The 18236-nt window shown below is 50.3% G+C and overlaps 8 protein-coding genes across 8 annotated transcripts; 5 read left to right on the forward strand and 3 right to left on the reverse strand.

Annotated features, from left to right (window-relative positions):
• Positions 1–827: 827 nt before the first annotated feature.
• N7518_010293 (F-box/WD repeat-containing protein) lies at positions 828–4192 on the forward strand (the record flags this gene model as incomplete). Its single annotated transcript, XM_057191219.1, has 3 exons — positions 828–1253; positions 1318–4011; positions 4067–4192. 3 exons carry the CDS (start codon positions 828–830, stop codon positions 4190–4192), a joined length of 3246 nt encoding a protein of 1081 aa, XP_057037355.1.
• Positions 4193–5188: 996 nt separating this feature from the next.
• On the forward strand, positions 5189–6061 carry N7518_010294 (uncharacterized protein; the record flags this gene model as incomplete). Its single annotated transcript, XM_057191220.1, has 1 exon — positions 5189–6061. The coding sequence occupies one exon, from the start codon at positions 5189–5191 to the stop codon at positions 6059–6061; it is 873 nt and encodes a 290-aa protein (XP_057037356.1).
• Positions 6062–6430: 369 nt separating this feature from the next.
• On the reverse strand, positions 6431–7436 carry N7518_010295 (translation initiation/elongation factor MRX8; the record flags this gene model as incomplete). Its single annotated transcript, XM_057191221.1, has 3 exons — positions 6431–6857; positions 6925–7360; positions 7418–7436. 3 exons carry the CDS (start codon positions 7434–7436, stop codon positions 6431–6433), a joined length of 882 nt encoding a protein of 293 aa, XP_057037357.1.
• A 186-nt stretch (positions 7437–7622) lies between these two features.
• N7518_010296 (putative AP-3 adaptor complex subunit sigma) lies at positions 7623–8251 on the forward strand (the record flags this gene model as incomplete). Its single annotated transcript, XM_057191222.1, has 2 exons — positions 7623–7695; positions 7766–8251. The coding sequence occupies exons 1-2, from the start codon at positions 7627–7629 to the stop codon at positions 8249–8251; spliced, it is 555 nt and encodes a 184-aa protein (XP_057037358.1). The 5' UTR covers positions 7623–7626.
• A 1381-nt stretch (positions 8252–9632) lies between these two features.
• On the forward strand, positions 9633–10120 carry N7518_010297 (uncharacterized protein; the record flags this gene model as incomplete). The annotated part of the gene is made up of 2 exons (XM_057191223.1): positions 9633–9647; positions 9701–10120. 2 exons carry the CDS (start codon positions 9633–9635, stop codon positions 10118–10120), a joined length of 435 nt encoding a protein of 144 aa, XP_057037359.1.
• A 1734-nt stretch (positions 10121–11854) lies between these two features.
• N7518_010298 (60S ribosomal protein eL8) lies at positions 11855–12984 on the forward strand (the record flags this gene model as incomplete). The annotated part of the gene is made up of 3 exons (XM_057191224.1): positions 11855–11860; positions 12134–12214; positions 12274–12984. The coding sequence occupies 3 exons, from the start codon at positions 11855–11857 to the stop codon at positions 12982–12984; spliced, it is 798 nt and encodes a 265-aa protein (XP_057037360.1).
• A 799-nt stretch (positions 12985–13783) lies between these two features.
• Positions 13784–14227, reverse strand: N7518_010299 (DUF3759 domain-containing protein; the record flags this gene model as incomplete). Its single annotated transcript, XM_057191225.1, has 3 exons — positions 13784–13956; positions 14017–14154; positions 14212–14227. The coding sequence occupies 3 exons, from the start codon at positions 14225–14227 to the stop codon at positions 13784–13786; spliced, it is 327 nt and encodes a 108-aa protein (XP_057037361.1).
• Positions 14228–14804: 577 nt separating this feature from the next.
• Positions 14805–17687, reverse strand: N7518_010300 (putative spindle pole body component; the record flags this gene model as incomplete). Its single annotated transcript, XM_057191226.1, has 4 exons — positions 14805–14840; positions 14892–17292; positions 17354–17562; positions 17628–17687. 4 exons carry the CDS (start codon positions 17685–17687, stop codon positions 14805–14807), a joined length of 2706 nt encoding a protein of 901 aa, XP_057037362.1.
• Between the last annotated feature and the right edge of the window lie 549 nt (positions 17688–18236).

Raw genomic sequence — 18236 nt, forward strand, 5'->3', positions numbered from 1 at the left:
ATCAGCCGGTGGGTATTGCACCTGGGCAGGATATGACATGCATAGAGTAAGTCAGTAGTAAGGGACAATGGACTGCACGATGATTATTCTGTACCCCTATGCCTGCCCAATGAGCCCCCTGGGAAATGATTTCTTCATAACAATGAGATACGCCCCGTGCCAAGAAGCCACCCGAGGCACGCCCCCACTTCACGTGATGCATGGCGATGGCAAATCAGAAACTTGATAGAACTTGGATGAATGACCATGATATGTATGATTTAGGGGCGAATAGCTCATAGAATCCTGGTTATTACGTTGTAAAGGCGCTGGGCAAGAGGAAGTCAACCGGCTTATCTGAGTGTATCATCGGTCCCACCTCTATCTGGTAATGATTTCTGCCGGTCTAGAGCAGAACCAGGGGCCCTTTCTCCAGGTTTCACACTCGGATCATTTGGTATTTCACATCCATAGACAGTAGTCAAGGTATCAGGTCTGATGTATGAAAAATAAACAGCCCAATAGCAAAGAATCAAAAAGAATCCAAATGTTGCACGTTGGGCCATGACATCGTCCACGGGAACCGGAATAAATGTTGTTCTCCGCCCCAACTCCTTGTCAGCCGCCACTGTTTCTTTCTCCCCTTCCCTTTGCTTCCTTGCTTCCATTATTTGTGTTCTATTTCCCCCCTAACAACTTGATTATCCTCGGCTCTTGACATTATGTGCTGAATGCCCTTTGCATCGATGGTTTCGCTGGTGTACCGTGCTGAGGGGGTGTTTTGCTAAAAAAAGTTAATTTGGGACATTCACAGTTCTTTGTCCTCTTGCACATGAGCTCGCTTTACAATGACTTCAAATGCTCCCAGCTCCCTTCAAATATCAGAAGTCGACTCGGCTTTGACTGACCACAACGCGTCCGTATCTGCGACCTCCCACGCGACCCACAGCCCCGGATCTCGATTCATTCGTCCTCGAAAACGCGAAATGGACGAAAGAGAGGAGCTAGGCCAAGGGCCATCAAATGCCTCCATCGGACAGTTCTCCTTCGCCCCGACTACCCGGACTACGGTGGTGACGACCACTACCACCACGACTACCTCCTTCCCGCCGTTGACAATCAACCCCCCGCGAGCCGTCAAGGATCTAGATGTCCGACAGTACCCTCTCGCCTCATCCCCGACTCCAGCGGCTTTAAGAAACCTCAAGTTCAAGATCGGCGAGAAGTCCATCATCTTCAACGAGCCCGAGGATACCATAAATGCTGCCGCCGAGGTACGATTTTATCCTACCCTCTCGGTCTAGTCGAATCCAATGCTTACAGTATAATAATATATAGTACAAGGAGAAAAGCGAGGCGTTAAAATCTTCAAATGGCCCGATTCGCTCTGTGAACTCGTTCATCGCCGAGGGCGAGAACCCTACTCGGCGGCTGACCCCTCCGAGAATAGCGAGTCAACCTTCTAGTCACCCTTTCAATACTCGCCGTCGTGCCATATCCCCCGTCACGCTTTTCGATACTCGACCCTCGGTTCTCCCACGAACTCGCCCAACACGGGCTCCTTCTGAGCCCATTACACGCCGCACTCGCCAAAGTGGCGTGGGATCAACTCATCTTGCCGCTGGCCTTGCCACCCCAGACACCGAAAGCAACCTGGGCGGATTTGGCGAAAATGTGCCCCCAAGACCGAGAATCCACAGCTCGGTGTTTCCGCGCAGGGAACCTCCTTTGCCTTCACCTCTCTCATCTGAAATCGGAGCTAAGGGCTTACAGGCATCCAATCAAGGTTCTTACTTGCAGAATGCATTTTCTGGGATTCGTTCAAACCTCGGGAACCAAGAGTCTCAGGCTACTGAAGCCGATGAGAGTTGTTCAACTGCACATGAATCAGCCTCATTTGGTCATGATACAACATATGGAACACAGGAATCTGCAATGCAAGAGAGACCCGAGGTTATGTCTCAACTATCGGCAATAGACAATGCCATGGCGCAAGATATGTGCCTCCCGAGCCCAAGTCTCTCACCGGTTGCTGCTATGAATGCCCTCCATGGTGAATCCTCCTTCGAATCAGAGGGGCTTGACGTTGATACAGATTCCAGCCTCGATCATAATGTCTCACGTTTTTCTAAGGTCTTGCGGCTTCAAGATGCAGATGAGACTCGGGTAAATGACCATTCTCTCGCAAACTCACGGTCCCCTCCCTCCCTCTTAGATATGCCCAAGGTATTGGAGTTCTTTGATTCAGTGCCTGATGAGGTCAAGACGTATCTCATGTATCAATTTCTTCGGAGATGCCCTAAACCTACTCTTCATTTCGTGGCCGATGTCGTTAATCCAACATTGAAGTGCGATTTCCTGGCTCTTCTGCCGCTTGAGCTTAGTCTCAACATCGTCAAATACCTTGACGTACAGACGATGTGTCGTGCTGCGCAGGTGTCTAAGAGGTGGAGACACATTACGAATTCCGATGAAAAGAGCTGGAGGAATCTCCTCGAGCAGGATGGATATCATCTCTCAGATGGGGAACTAGAACGGGCTATAAGACAGGGATGGGGATGGCAGTTATCCAGCGGCCCTGACGATCATGAGGAGGATCTCAGCGTTTTGACTCCATCCAGGGCGGATATGGAGGCGTCCCCTGTTCCTTCGATGGCGGGTCCCAGCAGCAGAAGCCCTCTAGGGTCTTTGCCAATCAGCCGACGAGGCAAGCGGAAAGCAAACACACGTGCTTCAAGCCGGAAGCTTGCCAAGCGAAAGGTCTCATCCAGTGGAGGAGAACTCCCCGATCCAGACTGGAGGAGAGATATTGCCGCGTCAGAGGCCCCGTACGCCGCTGCTAGCGCTGCAGCTGGGTCGGTGCCCTATGCTGAAGTGGGTCTACCATCTCTTCGTGGGCTGTTCCTCTTCAAGGTTCTGTACCGTCGCCATGTTGCCATCCATAAGGGATGGATGCAGCCGGATGTTAAGCCGCAACATATCGCTTTCCGCGCTCATGACCGCCATGTTGTTACTTGCCTGCAATTCGACGCCGACAAGGTTCTTACGGGAAGCGATGACACAAACATCAACGTGTACGACACTAAAACAGGCGCGTTGCAGGCAACGCTGGAGGGCCACGAAGGTGGAGTGTGGGCTCTTGAATATCATGGCAACACGCTAGTCTCCGGCTCTACCGATCGTTCAGTGCGAGTCTGGGACATCGAGCGAGCCAGGTGTACTCAGATCTTCCACGGCCACACTTCCACAGTTCGATGCTTGCAAATCGTTCTGCCTGCCGAGGTAGGTAGGAATGCAGATGGCCAGCCTGAGATGATGCCTAAAGAACCATTGATCATTACTGGGTCTCGTGACTCAAATCTTCGGGTGTGGAAGCTTCCCAAACCCGGTGACCCAGTCTACTATCAGAGTGGTCCTACGGTGGATGACGCTAGCTGTCCATACTTCCTGCGTGTGCTCTCCGGCCATCAGCACTCTGTTCGTGCAATCGCAGCCCACGGTGATACCCTTGTGAGTGGTAGTTACGATTGCACGGTGAAGGTCTGGAAGATTTCCACCGGACAGACTTTACATACTCTGCAGGGTCACTCGATGAAAGTGTATAGCGTGGTTCTTGACCATAAGCGCAATCGTTGCATCAGTGGAGCCATGGACCACATGGTTAAAGTTTGGTCACTAGATGATGGAGCCATCCTATATAATCTCGAAGGCCATACATCTCTCGTTGGCCTGCTCGCTTTGGAGCACGATTTCCTTGTCTCTGCTGCCGCTGATTCCACCCTCCGCATCTGGGACTCCGTGCATGGCCACTGCAAGAACACCCTGAGCGCACACACTGGTGCCATCACCTGCTTCCAGCACGATGGACAGAAGGTCATCTCCGGGTCTGACCGGACGCTGAAGATGTGGGATGTGCGAAACGGTGAGTGTGTTCGAGACCTCCTCACAGACCTTAGTGGCGTGTGGCAAGTCAAGTTCAATGACCGGAGGTGTGTTGCCGCGGTGCAACGTGATAGTTTGACTTATATCGAAGTAAGTTTTCTAATGAGGGATTCCGATGATTAATGCTAATATTGCTTCCACCTAGGTTCTCGACTTTGGTGCTGCACGGGATGGAGTCCCGGAAAGCAAGCTTGCAAAACGCATTGTCGTTAATCGACGTGGGCAGGAGGTCCTCGGCGGGATCGAAGATGATGACGACTTGTCTGATTGAGATGCTTAGCACGCATTTTCTGCCCTCGATCAATATCAACATCCGACAACCTTTCTCCTTATACTACTTCTTCCTTTCCTCTGTCTTTTCTTCTCTTCTCACTCTATTCCCCCATTCACGATACCCATCCTTACAGCTCTCGTCTTCCATCGGAAAAATATCCTTTGCATAGCGCGGTCGGCATTCTTTGGTTCTGCAGCATTACGATAAGGGACCAGGCGTTTTTTTTCATATCTTTCATCATCTCTTATGTGGAGGTTTCTATCATTCTGTATTCCCAAATATTTGCCTATCCCCATGCATCCTGCCATCCATACGTTTTCTCTTTGCCTGATGCTTATGTGACTTCCCATTCTGTTGCCTGCCAGATCGGTGATTCTTTTACATATTTTTCGTCTTGCTTTGTCCGTATCGGACTGCCCATAATAGATTGATTACCTATAATCTGTTCCAAATCGTGTCATGAGCTGGATTGGTGTTTAGGTTGTATTGTAATAGTACATATGTATTCTGCTTGCGGCTGCTGGTTCTCATAGCGAAGCATTCAAATGCTTCCAACATGGACCATGGTGTTGCTTTGCGGTCTAAATACACCCATGCCGGCTAGTTCGTGATAGTGTACGATAGCTCAGCAAGCCCGATTTGAAGATTGCCTACCATACCCAGGAAAAGCCAGATATTTCAATCCTGGCCCTAGAAAAGGAACGAAAGGTATATAGTCTCGTCTCCAGCCTATATATTCATGCGCTCGGGATGACTGTTGATCTGATGTAAACACACCTACACTTCGAGGTTGAGTTATTGTGACGTAAGTTTCAATCATCATGGATCCTGACTACTCCGTATATGGAGCTCCACTACGCTCTACAAGTATCCAAGCACATATCTTGCTATCTCCATCTCAAAGATTTCGATCAGTGGTCTCTTCTCTCCGTTCATCAACCTTCTCAGACTTCCTACCCATCCGACTCTTCACCTCCCACCTCCCATCCCACTATGCCCTCTGGTAACGCCGATTCATCTCTTCTATCCTCTAACCCCGAAAGTATTGACCTTGGGGTCGATCCTACAACCCTTCTAACCGCCCATATCCTCGACCGACCCTCCTCTCTCGACGAGCTTTGGGATTATCTCGACGTACTCAAAACAAAGCTTGTGTCAGAGGACCCTAGCTCGCAATACCTTTTGGTACAACGGATCCCGGACGATCTTTTTTCGGCCCTTATTGAACACCCTGACGTTCCAAAAGGGGTGCGCGCAACAATTCTCTACCACGAACATATGATCTTATATAAGATCATACCGTACCACTACCATGAGGAAATCAGCCGTCAATTTGATACCTGGATTAACTATGCTCTTAGTAATATGGGGTTAAGCTTCATCAACCATGATTTTTGGCTTGGACGGGCTGGACGATCGACTGGTCGTATGTGCAGTAAGGAGGCAGACGCAGCGTTTTTCCCTGGAATGGCACCGGCCGCCGGGGCACCTATACCATGGCCCTCTCTTGTGCTAGAGGTCGGCCTATCCGAGTCTATCCCTCAGCTACAGATGGATGCCCGCTGGTGGTACTCCAACTCGGACCACCAAACCCAGCTTGTGGTCCTTGTCTCCGCCAACCCTAGGTCTCACGATGCAGACATCGAGATTTGGACCCCAGTTGTCAACCGAACAGTTGGGGCTACTACCAGTGGCCAGCATACTCACGTCCTGGAGTGTACCCAGTCGGCTAGGCTGAGGAACGGAGTGGTATCTGGTGATGCACTGGAAATCAATTTCCAGACTTTGATGGGACGGCCGTCACAGAACCCGCAAGAAATAGATTTACAGCTTACTCCGCTGTGGATACAGGCGATCTGTCGGTAGCGTGTCATTTGGCGTTGTTGGATCGTTGTGCTGTTGCTTCAACTTGATGAGAAATTGTATACCTTATCGTGGTTTCGAAACATTTCATGAGTTTACCTTGCTACCAATACTACCCAGATCCGGAATTGATAGACGAATTGACAGTAAGGTAGTCTCTGAATAGCTTCATTAACAATGTTTTATGCATCAGTCAATGGTTGATTATTTATGGTAACTAGATCACGTGTAGATCACTAAGGGGCCCATAATAATTTAGTGCTGTGTGTATATTGTAGATAAGCATTTAGTGGGTTTGGGGTGTATGCATATTACAACATACGGAGTACTTCTCTCCGTTTAAACTTGAATTCGGACAACAAGGCATGCCCTTCACGACAAGATAGCCGGCGTCTCTGCAGGAGGCGGCACAGCAAGCCGGCCACCCTGCAAGCTCCCATCAATACCAGCAGCCGACAAAATCGACCAACGAACAGCATCGATCCCCAGTGCCCGGCCAGGACCAATCCGTGCTTCGGCACTACAGGTCAAGATCTCACCCAAAGACCCAGGCCCCTCCGAAGCCCGCGGGTCCGGCTGAACAATGGGTTTAATGCCCTGGAGCAAGAGCTGTAGCCGCTCGATATTGGCGGGCGTGACCCCAGTCTTTATCTGCTTCAATTGTTTAACGAGGAACTTGTCGACCTTGGATAGAATGATCTGGTGGGGAATTGCGTGGTGTCGGAATAGTCTGAGGATCTCGGCGTCTGTTTGCTTGATGCCGTGCGTGCTGTCGATAAGGAGGAATGCGCGACGGAGTCTATAACATGTTTGTCAGTCATTGTACATGCCATGGGCGGGTAGGTTGACAGGCATCATTGACTCACTGTTTCCGTCCCTGGAGATACTTCATAATCTCCGCTCCCCACTCAGAACGACTCGCCTTTCCGTATCCCGGCATGTCAAGCAGCACAACCTTCGACTCGCCGCCCTTTGTACCTCCAATCCCGAACGCGTTCATTTCCCTCGTGCGGCCCGGTTTTGACGATGTCCAGCACATCTCCTGTCCCATTATTGCGTTCAGTAGTGAGCTCTTGCCGACATTTGAGCGGCCCAAGAATGCGACTTCCGGCTCGACTGATGCGAATGGTGTGGTGCGGAATTTGGCGGCGGACCAGAGTTTTAGCGGTGAGTGACGCGACGGCGTGAAGATCTTATCTGCGAAGGCTAGTTGCTCCTCTTTCGGGGGTCTGGTATCCCAGTAGTAGCAGAGGTCGGTCGGGGTGAGGTCTTTGAGTTCGCGCTTGGAGTGGGGATTCGAGGCTGAGGATAGGGCCCGTATGGTTGTATATAATGATATCCTGGGTGCAGGATTCCTACATGCTGGTATTGAGTTCATTATGACTCGCGAACACCCGACAAAGGATTGCCAAAAAGCCAAGAATAAAAAAATGTAGATGTTGGTATCAATTTCTCCAGATCGACGCACGGGGCAAGTCTCCCGAACCGCATCATCAGCTATCGGCGCATCCAGATAAGACTGACACTCTCTCCAGCTTGTCCATGTTCCAAGCCTCGCACCAGTCAAAATGATCAACGCAGTCCTCGTGTTCAATAACAATGGCCAACCCCGGCTGACCAAATTCTACACACAGCTGGTGAGTCGATACCCCGCCGCACTCGCCCTCGCCCTCACCCGTCGCAGGACACCACTAACCCCAGAAACAGGACACGCAAACCCAGCAATCCCTGATCGCGCAAATATACCGTCTAGTCGCGCAGCGTCCAGCAAGCGCCTGCAACTTCCTCCCACTCCCTCCTCTCCTCTCGCAAGGCGCCAGCTCTACCGCCTCCGGGCCCTCCGATACCCCCACCCAAATCACATACCGGACCTACGCGACGCTGTCGTTCATCATGATCTCTACGTCGACCGAGTCCCCGCTCGCTCTGATCGATCTGATTCAGGTGTTTGTCGAGGCGCTGGATCGGATGTTCGAGAATGTCTGCGAGTTGGATCTGATCTTCGGCTATGAGACTCTGCATGCGGTGCTCGGCGAGATGATTGTCGGTGGTGTTGTGGTTGAGACGCATATTGAGAAGATCATTGCTGGTGTGCGTGCTCAGGAGGGATCGTTGGGGAAGAGGAAGGCTGTTCAGGCTGCCAGTACCAGTTTGGGTCGTGGGGCTTTGCCCGGGTTGGGGGCGTGGAGGTGATGTGATCTGTGATCAGATGCTTTCTCTTCGATGACCTGCATATTATGGATTTGAGGACCGTGGTGTCCCGTTTGATCTATCCAAGGCGTTCTAGTTACGCATTCTAGACTTGCTTGGCAGGATTTGGGAATGATGTTTATATACTTGTCGGTTATTAATGCCCTCGAATGGTATGTTGAATGATGTGATTGTACGTTGTGGAGTTTGTAAAGCCAAATACCCATTTTCTTCGATGTATATAAACCGGTTTCATGAGCATATTTCATGAGCATATTCCCTTATCCTCTCCAGCAACTCTCCGGAAACAACTTTCATCCCGGAAGTCCGAACAACACAGGCTCACTATTGTTCAGAGGTTGACCAGAGGAATCTGCTGAGCATTCAGTCAACGATCAGCCCACAATTTACATTCTCCTAGCCATAGCCGCGCGCCCTATTCCGGTATTCGCTAGTATCGAAACGGTGGACGCCTAGTTAACCTTTCAAATAGAATGCCCATGGAAATCCGCTAGAAGGACTATCTGCAATAGCCTATTCTCCGAACCGTTATAGCTAATATATTAGAAGACGTTCCACTCGGCAAAGAGCGGGTTTAGCTTACTACGTGGCATAGCCACGACCGCTGGATATAGTAAGGGTGTAACTATTTATACGATTCGAAGTGGGTCTTTGTGGTAGCTGTTAGTAAAGTCCTAAATTTCAAGCCAAATCATAGCCCTAAAAGGCTCTAAAAGGCTCTAAAAGGCCCTAAAAGGACCTAAAAGGACCTAAAAGTGTCTAGAAGGCTTCTAGAGGGACTGAAGCGCATAAGCCACTAGCACCCTTCCGGTACTCCATGTCAATCCAAACCTTACGTCGCGGACGAGCGTCACAGAACTACTCCAAGTATGGACCCCCAAGTCGTACGTTCATATACTAAATGCGAATGTATTTAAATGCACGGAATTACTCTCGAAGAAAGTCCTCGACGTGATCTTTCCAAGCTGGCGGGACGTCGAGGAATGGCTGGTTCTCGCAGATTGGCCCTTAACGTGATTCGCTCCATACGGGGGCTTGCATCGGACGTAGCTGGCATCCTCATTTTCGTCCAATAAAAGAAAAACCATGAAGTCAACCCCTGTCTTTCAGCCGAACCCCTCTCTTTTTGTTGACTTCTTCTCTCTGTATCTACTGGCCCCCTGTCTCTCGGCTGACCCCTCTCTATTTCTGCTGCCCCCCTCTCTTTTCGCTCATTCTCTTCATCTACTGGCCCTCGCCTCCTGACCTACCCACTGTCTCTGGACCTTTGCCGGAGGCTCATTTACTGGCTGTATACACTCCGAATCCTGATTGTGCACCAGAGTATGAGCTTTGTGGAATATCAAGACACTGCATTTTGAAGATGGAGCCTCTAACAGTCAGTATCTCTTATCATTCTACAACCTTGGTATCCTAACATAATATATATAGACTATGCGTATTCAAGCCTCCTTTGACTGCAATATTTGCACTCAAGGCTCCATCAAATGCAACCCCCTCAGGCATATCCAATCGGAGATTCAATCAGAGCCCGGTCTTCAGAATGCCGTCCTCATGGCCATTCCTCTGGGCAAAAACCAGTTCGACCTGGCGGTTGAATTCGCCACTGTTATTCAGGTCGGAGAGTACTTCACCGATCTGAGCCGTTGGCGTCTGATGAGCTGTGATCCTCTTTTCACCGCCGAACTCGGTCGTTCCTACCAGGAAACCGCATTCTCGGCGTTGACGCAAATGAGATACCAATACAACATGGCCACGAGTCTAATTCAGGTATCAGGTGATCCGCGCCTCATCAGCTGGTTCAAAGCCGAAATACTTCGCATTGAAGGTCTCCTAGATCAGTACCGGTAGCAGTGCCGGAGTAATATATTCAGGAAAAGCAGTTAATTATGAAATCGCCCCGAACTCTTGAGTTATTGATACTAAGCTAGTCTGTACGTATGAATCTCTAACCAGTAATGTGGGATATCATGTACTAAACAGTCCCATACGCGCAAGCCTTTTCAATGTTTCTGTGCCCAAACCTGTTGCAGAAAAAAGTTCAATCTTCTGGAAAGTGAATCTGTAGTTATTGCCGAAAGATCTGGGAAACGGCCACCCAAAAGGACCCTGCGAGGGATTCATTGTTGTACTACCACCACAGTAGCTCCTTGGTGAAACAACAAAGTGTCGTCGAATTATACTGTTGCTTAGGCAATATTTCGGAAAAGGATCTTCGCCATTTGGTACTCTTGTGGCGCGTTGGCAGAATGCTTCCAGTGAAACCAGAAAGCGTAAGACCTCATTAAGGATTTCTCCTTCTGCTGCGCTCAGAGGAGACCACGCTAGAACTGAATTGCTTTTCGCAATTCCTGCGACGACCTGCACAATTTTCACTTCAGCAGAAAATGTGCTTGTATCAAAGACAAATGAGGCCCCTTCGTAGAACGCAGGGTTGACCTATTCCGTTGCGAGATACTGACGAAGGAGTAGAGACATTAACTCCCAGCACTTAGAAGAACCTCGAAGCCGAGTACTCTATATATAATTCACCCACGGAGAAGCAGCCTTGCCACTCCTAGAAAACAGGAGGGCTAGTATTATGCACGCGATTGGTTGATGTTATGTGTCAGGCATAATGTATTCCAGACTTTTTTCGCGTCGTGCCCTTCGACTCTTTCGTGGGTAAGACGGAAGTCAATGCAATAAATATAGAGTCGGTCGGAAAGAAAATTGCTTCAGTCGAGCGTAAAAGCGTGAACCCCATCTCCAAGGAGTTAGTGGTGACGTATTGTTTCTCTTCTCGCGTCACCGACAGCGAGTCATCGGAAAGTTTGAACGGGTTGATGCGCTGAAATTTCACGTATTTTTGGAATTCGTGAATCATAAAGTCCCACGCGGATTGTGCCGTTATCATCCACGCATTGCACGTGGAAGAAGAAATGAGATTGGTGGACCGTTGGTATTGCCCGACTCAGTACAACATAGCTGGCTATGAGAACGGGAATCCAGTCGTAGGCTAGACCGAATTGAACTAGCCGGGTTCTCGTTCACGTCTGGATTGCTCCCCTTAGGAGTATACTTGCAGGGTTTGCTATATTGCGATACATTATTAGTTTCCGACACTCTAGAACGGGGTATGTACTAGTACATCATAGGAAAGTCTTGCCAGGTGTGGGGTCCACGTAGCCCTGGAGAAACGCGCCATGCCCAATCCAGAGCTGGAGGAGAGTAGCGGCGATCTTTCCGTACTCCCGATGATTAGCGTCATATCATTCGAATAGAAGACTGTATTTCAACATCATTTCAATCGATGTCGATTTCTTTTGGGAGGAATCAAAGGGGGTCCCAATATCAGATGATTTTGGGGTTTCTGGTGTTTACGCGAATTAAAGCCTGAGGTCTCAGCGCGCCTGCCAGAATATGAGATATCATATGTCATGTGATTTGTCACGTGGCCGAGTAAATCTGCCCTAACCGTTTGCCCTAGGCCCTAGTCACATGACAGCACTAGCGTGACCCACAGAAACTTCATAAGGTGCATCCACACGAACTTTTCCCTTTTTCATCCGTCAACCGTCAATCAGCGCAATCCCAGTCGACAAAATGGTGGTGAGTACCCAAACTGTCTCTTGATAACATCAGAGGCTTCTTCTAGTTCTCTCCTGCGATGTCTCACGATATTCGCTTTGCTTCAGATCTCTGATCTAAGCAATTCCGCCGATCGCGCACAGCCTCGAAAGAGATGTGTCGCGCATCGTGTGATGATATGGCTGGAAGCATGGAGTCAATGCTCGTAACACGGCTTGGCTCATGCTCTCCTTAGAGTTCAAAGAAGATGCAGCACTATGTGAACAGCACGCTGATCTTCTTCCTCAATGATAGCCTCCTACTAAGTCCGGAAAGAAGACCGCCGCTCTGCCCTACCCCCAGGGCAAGGCTGGCGCTGGCAAGAAGGCTGCCAAGGTTAGTTTCTCTTCTTCCCAGTAGGAGTGCATTGGAAGATGCTAACCTTCCCTCCACAGAACCCCCTTATCGAGAAGCGCACTCGCAACTTCGGTATCGGCCAGGACATCCAGCCCCGTCGCGACCTCTCCCGCTTCGTCAAGTGGCCCGAGTATGTCCGTCTTCAGCGCCAGAAGAAGATCCTGAACATGCGCCTGAAGGTTCCTCCTTCCATCGCTCAGTTCCAGGCCACTCTCGACCGCAACACCGCTGCCCAGACCTTCAAGCTCCTCTCCAAGTACCGTCCTGAGACCAAGGCCGAGAAGAAGGAGCGTCTCGTCCAGGAGGCCACCGCCGTCGCCGACGGTAAGAAGAAGGAGGATGTCTCCAAGAAGCCCTACCACGTCAAGTACGGTCTCAACCACGTCGTCGGACTCGTTGAGAACAAGAAGGCTTCCCTCGTTCTCATCGCCCACGATGTTGACCCCATTGAGTTGGTTGTCTTCCTGCCCGCTCTCTGCCGCAAGATGGGTGTCCCCTACGCCATTGTCAAGGGCAAGGCCCGTCTCGGCACAGTCGTCCACAAGAAGACCTCCGCCGTTCTCGCCCTGACCGAGACCCGCGCTGAGGACAAGGCCGAGTTCGCCAAGCTCCTCTCCGCCATCAAGGAGGGTTACACCGACAAGAACGAGGACTCCCGCCGCCACTGGGGTGGTGGTATCATGGGCGCCAAGGCCAACGCCCGCATCGAGAAGAAGCGTAAGGCTCTCGATGCCGCCATCAAGGTTTAAGCTTGTGTAACTACAGCTTTTCTTTGATGTCTGTTTGACGGGATCGTTTCTAATCGAAGCGCTCAAAAATAATAAGTTGTTATGGGAAACGACAAGGTGTTCCAAGGCTTTGACGATCTATTGACGGCCAACTCTTTTAGCTTTAGATGGGTGCGAAAGAGCCTTTTGGCACTTTTTGGATCCTGTTCTAACAAAAAAAGACACATTTTCTCTCACGAACTCCCATGTACCACCTTTCTGCAGATACCCATGAATGCATTTTTCTACCTGTTCAATCTATTGATGGTCTTTGTAGCCCATCAGAACTAGGCATTCATGTCGTCTGCTTCGTATTGTAGTAAATTAGTAGATGATCTTGTTAAGTGTAGTTAATCTGTATAATGTTGATGTAATCTGTCTTAAGAGTCAACAAGCAGACGGTAGTTAAAAAATTCTCTTGACCGACATTTCGCTGAATCGGGGAATTTGTTTCTCCCCTTCCGTTTCTCCCTTCTCTCCGACTTCATGCGACCTGACACCTGCCAAGAATACCAAGTCTTTTTTCTAAAGGATAGTCCCGTCTTGGCACATATCATCTGCATACATATATGTACTGCTATCAAACGGACCTGCATCGAAGAAGCAGGCCGTTCATTCAAGATTTAACAACACTACAAGATCAGGTGGGGTAATACGGTAGGTAAGAGTGAGATTGAGGGGTTAATCCCCCCTGAAACACATCTCCGACACATGCTACATACAACATAACTGGACTAGATACAGATAATATATCCACATGCCACACCCACAAGGTCGTCATCTAGAACTGGTTTCCGTTGTTGTCATAAGCATCGTTGACCTGCTGTCTGGCCTCGTACTTGGCCTTCTCGGCATCAACAAAGTCCAAGCCGCGGCTCTCGACCTCACGGTCGACAAAGGCACCGGCAAAGCCAGCGAGGATCTCCTTGGCCTTCTCGTGGCTGGGGGGCTCGCCTGTTGCCAAATTAATATTAGCTTTTTCTCTGGCTCAGCTGGGTGGGGCTGTCTACGTACCGTTCTCAGCAACGTGGTTCTCGTAGGCCTTGGCTGCCTCGTAGGAAGCGGCACCGGCAATCAGCTCGTGGACCATGGAGGGATCGTGCTCTTGCTGGCCGTTGAAGGTGTTGTAGGCCTGAGCCTGGTTGGAGTCGTCTAGAGATGGGAGTTAGTCGAAGGTTGGTATCGAGGTAGTATAAGGGGAATAGTCACCATCGAACCAGCCCATTGTGAATTGATATGTGAAGTAAAGGGGTAAGAGGAGATGTGAAGAGGAGATGTGAGAAGTAAGAAGAAATTAAGGAAGGAGGGGTAGTCTTAGTGGGTTTTATACTCGTCCACTAGTGCCACTTCAGCACTCATTCACCGTCACATCATTGAGGGGCACTTATTCAGGCCAGTCATAGAAGGCGACGGCTTATGTTTCCAAAAATAGAGCCGACACGAGAGAGAGAGAGAACTAGCAAGATAGCAATAACAGCTTTATTACACTAAATACTAGGAATCAATAGCCATGAGCAGAATAAGAGAACACGAGGCTGGTATGATGAAATTACAGCAAGATACAGAGGTCCAAGGCCAAAGCTAAGAGAGAAAAAAAAAGAAAAGAAAAAGTACAAAGAAACCCAAAAGCTCAGCCAGCCACCATGCTCCCAGAAGACCAGATATGCTCACCGCCGATTTTAATATGAATGATGAAACGGAGAAACCCCATCTAAAGACACAGGTTGAAGCAAAAAGCAAGCGAAGAAGGTGTATAGTATGAAGAAGGACGAGACATAAACGTGATCGCGGTCATTTGGTCATTAACGTTGAGGAGGTCGTGAAAGCCCTTGGCGTACCTACATTCTTGTTAGTACAAGACATACGTAATCGGATAAACAATCACTCACCTTCATTTGTTCGATCCTCGCCTTTAGTTGACTAGTGACTTCTGCGGCTCGCTTCCAATTCTCTGCTGGTTCAGAAGATCGGGGGTGCTGCTGATCGTCTTCGTTGAAATTTGTATTGGAGTTTCGGACGGATGAGCGCGTTGGGCTACCGATGGCCGAGTAATTGTATGTAGGGCTCAAGTTTCGTCGGCCTAGGCCGCCATTGCGACTACTGGGTCCTGGCGATTCCATCCCGTTGTTCTCCCTCTCCTCACTGGGAGTGGCAGAGGCATAGCTTCGAGGACGCGAGCTTTCGAAGCGGGACCCCATGTGGAGACCAGATCGTGAAGCAGCATTGCCATTGCCGATGTGATCTTGATACATCGAGTTTGTGTCTGGCATGCCCATGCTCCCTGCGTCGGAGCCAGCGTTAGGCGGGCTTATGGCAGACGCGCGAAGTGCTCGTGCGAGTTCACGCTTCAATCTTTCGATCTCTCTTTGCTGCTTTTGGACACTTCCCTCGGCGGTTTCCGCGTCACTCCGTGCGCGAACAAGTTGAGTCTCTTTAGCCTTGATGCTCAAGACATCGCGGGTGTGGTCCTCAATCAACTGTGCATTCTGATTCTGAAGTTCGGTGATCGTTGAGTTGAGCCTTGAACGTTCCGACTTCAGATCTTCCACAGTTCGGTTGAAGTTCTCCTTCTCTGCCCGTAATTCCTCTAACTCGGCACGCTCGGCGTCTGCCAAAGCATTGGCGGCAGGGGTAGGGGCAGGAGGTTCAAGAGGCGCCGACGGTCTGGCAATAGGCCGACCCGCAAGTCCACGGCCAAGACCGAATTTGGGAGCTGCTGGCGGGGGGGGCATATCTTCCTCTGGGGGTGCAGCAACTCGTCTTGCCGGCGACGCAGTGCTTCCGGGGCCAGCAAGTTTCCGTTGCAGCTTGAGACCTGATCCAGGAGTTGGAAGACCGCCGGCCTTTGGAGCACCGAGCTTTGAAGGGACTCCTCTGGCTGCAGGCCTGGCCGGGGGTTCTTCTGGGGCAGGTGGAGCGGCTACGGGGGCTAGTTTTTTCAGCCCCGTTGCCGGCTTCTTGCCAACGACCTTCCTGCCAGCGGGGGCAGCAGGCTTTGGAGGTGCCACAATAGGCTTGGGTCGCTCCTTGGCCTTGACTTCAGCGGTCCCGAAGTACTCTTTGATTTTGGTTTTGCGAATCTCGTCAAGTCCGTCAAGATACGGATTCATGGCCCGTTCACCCAGGATCTTCATTAATGTACCCAGGATTTCAGCAGCTCCTTCGCGGATTGCCGGGGCTGACTCGGTCAATAGCTTTGTACCAGCATCGGCGATCGCTTTCTGCTCTGCCTTGGCTGGTACCGTGCGGGTTGTACGCAGGCAACGAACCAAGAACTTGACAGTCTCCTGTTTGACCTGTGGGTTCTTGTGCTTGAGGTACTCGAGGATTTCTTCCAAGCAGTCTGTAAGGGTCGACGTGCTGAAGACAGCATCCAACGCCTGGCCCAAAGCATCTGCGACAGTCGTCTTCTTTTCTTTCAGACGTTCCAACATGGGCGACATAATGGTGCTTCGGTATTTGGTAAATCCGTTGCGCAGGCCCCTGGCCAACACGTCCACACAGTTCGCAGCTATCGTGGCGACAGCGACGTTGGCGTCCTTCATAGATTTGGCTAATCCCCTCACGATCTCATCGTAGGGACCATCTTTGATTCGGGGAACATTAAGCACATTATAGAGAGCGTCCAACGCTTCCTTGCGGTCCTTCCATTTTGACGAGGCCAATTGATCATGGAAGTTTTCTGGTACTTTCTTGATAACATCAACCGGTTCCGCCAGGTCGAAAGCATCAACAACCACTACATCCTCCTCCTCATCAAATTCGTCCCCAGTTGGTACTTCACCCTCCTCACCCGCCGGTGCAGCGCTGGCCGCAGCCATGGCATCTTGTTGTGCCCGGGTGAATCGCTCCTGCTTCGGCGTGGGGTCCTGCTTCACAGTTTCGAATAGTTTCTCTAAATCTCCCTGTTGCACAGGTTTCAAATCGGCCCAGAACAGAGGCTTTATGGCCTCCCGAAGCCAGCGATAGAGTTCCACGGTCAGGTTTTGTGCTTCCGCGCGGACATTTTTATCAGGGTGACCAAAAACCTTGGTCAGCGCCTTCAAGGTTTGCTTCGGATCGACAATCTTGCAGCCGAAGTTGTGATAAATGAGGGTGAAAACTGCGAGAGATCCGGCGACCACCTTAGGTACTTTGTGTGATAGCATAGGTAGTAGCTCCTCGATCACCGGATCGGCCTTGTCTAATTCGACACATAATAAAATAGCTTCCTGCGCGCAGGCTTTACCGGCCGGTCGTGTAGATGGGAGACCCTTCTCAGCAATAGGACCAATTGTATACGTGCGGCTCCTGTAGATGGGAATGTTGTCAGCGGGTTCAGGCGTCGCGACTGGGACCGGGGTTGACGCACCTCGTACAGGCCTGGACTCCTCCGAACTTCAAAAACGCGCAGTATGCTGCCAGACCTTCGGACTGTGCCGCGACATTGGAATCTGCAACCGCCCCTTTCCATAAGCCGGGATCTTGTATGAATGGTCCGAAAATCGGATGTGATTCATCGGGGGTCTTTTCAAATTGCGCTTTCGCATCTTCGTATCCCTCCTTTCGAACTTTCCAGTTCTGTGCATCGGAGTCAGATTTCCGTAATTCTATCGGTCGGGCTAGTTATGCAGGGATGAGCGCACCTTATGAGTGAACCGGTCGGGCAAGGGTAAGGAGGAGAAGTCCTCTGGGACTTCAGCCATTTTGACGACGGGCGGGAACTATCAACGGATTCTAGGAAAAAAAGGAGTCAGCACGTTCTGCGGTATCTGAGCAGAAGTGCGCATAGTATCAAAGAGAGTTCCGGGGACAGATATAAAGGCTCTGAGTTGGTGTTGCGGGGGCTCTTCCGGGGTGTCTCGGGGGGTTCAGATGGTCGTACTGTGTTGGGTTGATGCCCAAAGGGTATCAAAGACGGACTTGTCTTGCTTTAATAAGACACTGATCTTGACCAGAACATGAATATCTCAGTCAAAGTGCCAAATTGTATATTGAAAGGAGTGGCTGATAATAGTCGAAACCAACAGGAGTTAAAGAAAATCAACAGTTGAAGTTGGAGGAAAGTAAACAAAAGCCTTGGCGAAGATTGTTTTGTTCTCCCTCCCCGCGGTGGATCACAACGTGCCCTTCATATTTATCTTCTCTTCTTCTCTTTCTCTCTATTCTTCGGTTTCTCTTACTTCTCTTGGATCAATTCTTCAATTTGCAACTTCTAGCCTCCCCCTAACTCCCCCCGACTCCCCTCGACACCG

The sequence above is a fragment of the Penicillium psychrosexuale genome (assembly GCF_028828465.1).
Source record: "Penicillium psychrosexuale strain IBT 29551 chromosome Unknown utg000006l, whole genome shotgun sequence".
Taxonomy (NCBI): domain Eukaryota; kingdom Fungi; phylum Ascomycota; class Eurotiomycetes; order Eurotiales; family Aspergillaceae; genus Penicillium; species Penicillium psychrosexuale.